Source organism: Polyodon spathula, chromosome 13, assembly GCF_017654505.1.
Source record: "Polyodon spathula isolate WHYD16114869_AA chromosome 13, ASM1765450v1, whole genome shotgun sequence".
Taxonomy (NCBI): Eukaryota; Metazoa; Chordata; class Actinopteri; order Acipenseriformes; family Polyodontidae; genus Polyodon; species Polyodon spathula.
The window spans coordinates 35,461,327-35,467,413 of record NC_054546.1 but is presented as its reverse complement, the minus strand read 5'-3'; the positions used below and the strand labels follow the sequence as shown (position 1 = coordinate 35,467,413).

At 36.3% G+C, this 6,087-nt stretch overlaps 1 protein-coding gene across 1 annotated transcript in view; it reads left to right on the top strand.

Annotated features, from left to right (window-relative positions):
- The first annotated feature begins 1,017 nt into the window (after nucleotides 1–1,017).
- The window catches only part of LOC121325341 (chromodomain Y-like protein 2), a 36,433-nt gene continuing 31,363 nt past the window's right edge, over nucleotides 1,018–6,087 (top strand). The window contains exon 1 of the mRNA XM_041267768.1: nucleotides 1,018–1,179. Within this exon, the coding sequence (XP_041123702.1) occupies nucleotides 1,156–1,179 (24 nt within the window). The 5' untranslated portion in view covers nucleotides 1,018–1,155. The remainder of the gene's footprint in view (nucleotides 1,180–6,087) is intronic.

The following is a 6,087-nucleotide window of genomic DNA, read 5'->3' as shown; positions in this document are numbered from 1 at the left end:
AAGCCAGTCTGTTTATTCATCCTACAATAATAGCGATATTATTTATTTTATGATTATTTAGGGCTATAACTGCCTAGATCAAGGAGCCTAGATCAAGAACCTAGATCAAGGAGTTGTGATCTATGATATAAAAAAATCTAAATACTCAACAATATTCAGTCCTCGTGTTTGCTACAGAATGCACACATCGAAGGGTGTAAATAAGTAATTGTTAAAAAGGACAAGTACATAAAAAGTGTGCATATAAATAATCTCATACATAAATTATACACATTTAACTTTTTTCTATAGATTGTATTTGCATGCGCACAATTAAAAAACAGATGTTAATTCTATTTGTCTGAGATTTTACTTTGGACCACAAATAAACAATGTTGTTACCAAAATAAACGGATTCTATTACAGTGTTCTCAAACATTAAATTAAATAAACACTAAGATGGTTACATTGGACTGTTTATTTCTTTAAACGTGTTATACAACCGAATTTCTCATTAAAAACTGAAAAATACGTTACAAAAATAAATAAATAAACAAAGAGTCAAAACGCTGGGCACTGGTCTTATTGTTGTGCATTCCAATTCTCAGATACGGTTGTCGCCATGCAACTCACTAGAACATATTATTAATGTAGGTTAACACAGACGTGTCTGATACTGTCGAATGTTGTGTTCGCATTTATGGAAAGAATCGTCATGAAAGGGACTTTCCAGTGTTAAAATGATCTAACAGTCTACAATAGTCAACGGGGAATGCACCAAAAAGCTTCCAGGTAGCACCCAATTGAGCATTGTGTCATTTGTCATTTACAGATTAATTAGGATGGTACACTATCTAAAGAAAACTCATAAGAAAGGGTCGGTTCCACAAGGGGGTATGTTGGATATACCCAATGCACCGCATACCTACAGTGTTCAATCAGCACCGCCCAAATCGCCCGCCTTGTTTGTTTCAGCTGTAGAACGACCCATCTACTGCAGCCGGGCTCGATTGATGCTGTCTGCCTGAGCTTTGCTGCTACGCCTGGCTCGGAATAACAAGACAGTTTGCTAATACCAGCCGATCGGAGCTTTACTCATATCTACACAGCGAGCTAAAAAAAGCAAGCAAGCAAGGCAGCCAAGCAAACAGCACAGCTCAAGTTTCGCAACCCAGCATGGCTTCGGGAGACCTTTACGAGGTACTGTAAAACACTGTCAAGGGTTATGTTGTCATATGGACAAACAAATGCATTAGGAAGTGCGAGCGGGTTTCCGTTTATGGAACCAGCAATGTCCTAAACCCCTAGGAACAGAAGATTCCATGCAAGCCCTGCTGTAGCAGTATGGGGATGAAGCTTTTAGATTCTACTTTGCATTGCTTGTGTTCATTATTATTATATCAGGCCTATTGAAATAGAGTTAGCGGCAGCAACTGAAGCCAGGTGTGAGAACTCACTCACGTCAATCATGGAAAGTCATAAGTAACAGATGTGTTATTAAACGAGCTCATACCAAAAAAATAAATAATACAAATGCAGTAACCACACCAGAGGGGGATGCTGATGTGATGAGAACGCATGCCAGAAGAAATTTATTTATTTATTTATTTTTAAAGTGTGATACTTGAGTTGAAAATTAAGGTTGATCATGGTGTTACGTGTTATCATGGCGCAGGTGACCAGAATAATTTAAACCGACAGTATTATGATTTTTTTTTTTTTTTTTTTTTTTTGGAGGGGGGTAAATCATATTTGCACTTTCCGCTTTTAAAAGTTATTTGGATTTCTGTCTGTGTTTACTGATGGGACGCTGTCATAAATTAAATAGTAGATATGCACACCATGGGAACAACATTGAGTTATCGGTTAATATTTTTGACAGATAGTACGACAATTCTACCTAAATGAAGAGTAGCCTAATGTTAAATGTATTAAATAGTAAAGCTATGTTACTGTAACCCAAGATAATTCAGGATTTCAAAATACAGAATAAATATGCCATGTGAATGTGTAAATCTTGAGTTTGATCACAGCAGCATCGTTATTGGTTGGTGATAAATCCGTTCTTATTGTCATAATGTACTACTTCACCTATACATGTATGTTATAAAAAGCTTCCCGATATCCATATAACAAACTGTCTGCTCTGTTAAATTGGTTAATCCGAAACGCGATTCAACATAGGATTTGGATTCTGGAAAACATTCTAAATCAGTTCAAATCTTGCATTGTATATGTCATCACACAGTAGACCATCAGCGAGAGCTACCAGAACATAGTGTAGACTTAATCCTGGAAATGCGTAATCGAGTACTATGTGGAGTTTACGGTTGCATTAAATATTTACTTAATTATCCCAATATCAAAAACATGGACTGACTGAACCCCTGTTTTATTAGTTGTTTGCATTAATGTAGGTTTTGCAGTCTAGTTGATTCATGTATTTGTTAGATTAAACCAAATGTTCATAAAGTTTGTCTTTAATGTATGAGGTGGAATTTTGAAAGGTTTTTTCGGTTCGAGTTCATAAAAAAAAAAAAAAGTGAGGTATAGATTTATTCACTGGTCTGCTCTAAACTACGTTGAAGTAGACATCATGGAGCGCTAATCTGTTTTAGCAACGATAATTTTTAGACGTTATTTAAATGATATAATTATTGGACTTTGAAACTTAGAATTGTTACGGAAAGGATATTTTTGATCAAGTGGATTATGGTTGGCTGCTTGTGATAAAACATTTAATTTTTAGGAGGTTTGGGTGGATTTTGCCAATGGTAATGTACTCAGTATTCATTTTGAGATAAAACCGAGATTATTTTTTTATAGGCCTGTGTATTTTGTAAACAACGATTTGATTTGATTTTTTTTTTAAATTGATTCGGTTTAATTAAAAAAAAGAAAAAAAAACTAATTGGTTATAGCGTTTGGATGTTAGTTGTAAAATGATTTATATCTCAGAAAAAAGTGTAAGGCAACAGTTTCACTAAGAACATCAATGTACTTCTTTTGTACGTAATTGCTTAATTTCAATTAAATGTGGAAGCATAATTAAAAGGAACTGCAATTATAAAGTCTTCATCATCACATTATAAGGTAACCCAATCAAGGAAGTCTTGTTGTATACTTGGCACCCGACCTACCAACCTACGTTTTTTTTTTTTTTTTGCCTGAAATGAAATGCCTGCAGATGGTACAGGTACAGTGTCTTTGATAAACCTATAACGAAACCACATTAACCTGGGAGGTCGGATTTGGTGTATTTAAACCGGTAGGTTAAAATCGAGTGATAGTAGTTAAAAAAAAAAAAAAAAAAAAAAAAAAATGAAACTATAAAAAAAAAAAAAAGCTGTCACATGGTCGACTGACAATGACAGTAAATGTAAAATTAGCAGAATAAAATGGATAAAGGTTAATAACTTGTTTAATTTACTATGAAGTGCAAGGTATATACAGGTGCTTTATTATTATCAAATTAAATCTTGTTGTAAAACATTTTAGAAAATTGCATAGATCTGCAAGATTTTTTTTTCAGATTTATCCAGCCAGACTCATAGAATGGTTCACGTTTACTCAACCCAACTAGTTGTTTTATTGTTTGTAATAGTCCTGCATTTGTTTTAATTGATTTGATGTGCTTTTAGCCATTTCAAAGCAGATTCAGATTATAACTACAAATAATTTGCTCCTAGGTGAATTAAGAGATGAGGTGCTGTTGTTTTTCAGTAGTGCCTTTTCATTTAGGATGACTTATGATTTATGCTTATTTGTAATTTGTGTTATTGTATCCAGGTTTAATTGTAATATAAATCCAAACTCAGCATTATTAATGTATCCAACAGTATTGTAACACATATATATATATATATATTATATATATATATATATATAGATTATTTATATATTTTTTTTTTTGGGGGGGGGGGGGGGATTTGAGACATGAATCCAGTTTTTTTTTATTGTTTGCAAAAAGTTCAAACGTAAGTCCAAAATGGGTTTTCAGTTAAGTCAATAAAATGGTTACCATGACACCTTCCGTGGTGGGTAATTCACTGACACAGGAGACAGACAGGTGAATTTGGCAACACCGCACAGGTGCCCAGTTTTATTTCGGGTTGCTATTTTTTCTTTTGTCCCGCAGATGGCGCCGTGGGTCCGTGGTCTGATTTACCAACGATGGTAAACAGAACCACAGGCATACCAAGCGATGGTACACAATACCGGCGCCCTTGCAGGTGCTTCGAAACAATAATTCAAAACCGAAGGCACAAAAAAAACAGGGAAAATAAAACAGGAACAAAACTACAAAGAAAAGGTGCTGCACTTGACAGCTATATCCCAGTCGCCGCTACCCGTGCAACCTGGATCACCGTCCTACACTGCCGGCTAACTAGCCTGCTCTTTTACAATGCTTCGGGGTCTGCCCAAGGGTTCCCCGCTCTCACTTTCTCGCTGTGAGACTCTTTCTTTTTCTCCCGGCTGATTCCCGGTCCTGGACCAGAGCTTCCGCACTCTCGGCGCGTTTAACAGGGCAGACCTGAGGAAACAGCGGAGCATTAACTTATAGGGCTAACAATCTCCCCAAGACCCGCCTCTCAGCCATTCAGAGAGGGGGAAAGTCCACACACCCACTTTCCCACCTCCCCGTGTCACTGCCATGACTCACAGGCGGTTGTTGGACGACTGCCGCGCTCTTCCTGCAGTATCGTGAACACGCCAGCAGAGTTAGCACAGATCTCCCCTGCTACAGGTACATAATAATATGACAGTGTCACAACAAGTCTGAGGCTTTGATATTTTATATTTTGGAATTAATAGGAAAAATATGTGATTATCCCATAGAAAACTTTAAATTGTGAGCAATATTTAATTATGCATTAGCATCCAATTTTAGATTTACGTTTAAAAGACCATCAATATAGTCGTCATCTGTATACATCATTTTGTCTGTAAAATACTGTAAAAACAGCTAGAGATGGATTTAATTGATATCTAAATTAACAAACGTGTCAGTAACGCATTTGCTTGTCAACCAGCTGGCTTGAAAAGGAAATTTTTTTTTTTGTAATATTGAACTTGAAACTTGGCTAGGCAAACTTCAATTGTCTCAGTGGTAAAAACAAGCCAGAATTCTAACAGAGAGTTCAACGCAAACAGACATCTGAGATGCGCCTTCCATGGTATATACATGCAGTTTTCTGCCCCATGTCTGTTAGATCAGGGCAAGCTGACAAATCTATAAAGGACATCTTCAGATCTTGGTTAGTTCTTCCCATTGAACCAATGTTGCAGCCAAATTTCAAGTACAGTACAATGCTATGGAAAAGGGTTGTAGTGTCAACTGTCATAGAAGAGTATTCAAAAATTGAATTTTTCCAAGCCAGGTGTGGGCCACAAATTGGCCTTATCGATGCTTATTAATTTCCCCCAGATTGACCATGCTTGTGTTTCAAAATTCTTAGTTCAAGAATGTGCTCTGTTGGACTCACAGTAGGGATGTTATTCTGCACCACCTCTTGCACTTTGACTGAGTGAAAGCCATGTGCAAGTGTATCAACATCCATGAGCAGAGTCATTTGACTTTGAGACATATTGTGATGCTGTGATGAATCCATTATAGATAACAAGCTGGTTCATTCCAGCTCCTGTGAGACCAAATTCTAGGATTGTTGCCTCCATTTAAGGTTGGTTACATAGAGCCCCATGTTTTTCGCAAATATGAAATGACATGAAACGTAACATATAAAACGAAATGCAAATGTATAAAGAAATAACACGAAAAAATCATTCTAAAACAAACATACAGTTTTAAATTGTGATGTTTGTACAGAAAATACTTTAATTACTTGCAATCGTAGGTGCCAAGGCTCCATAGGAAGCTCTGAGTAGCACTTGCACAGGTGTTTAATTTGAAGCAAGTTGTTTGGGAATTAAAATTGTGATGGAAAATCTAAAATGACAAAACCGTGCATAACAATTAAACAACACTGCAAAGAATTTGAGCATGAGGGGATGTGGTTATGAAACAAAAGACAGACAACAAAGTTCACGATCCAAACAGGTTTTATTGTTATAATCCTGGTCTGGCGACCACAAAGAATAATCCCAGGC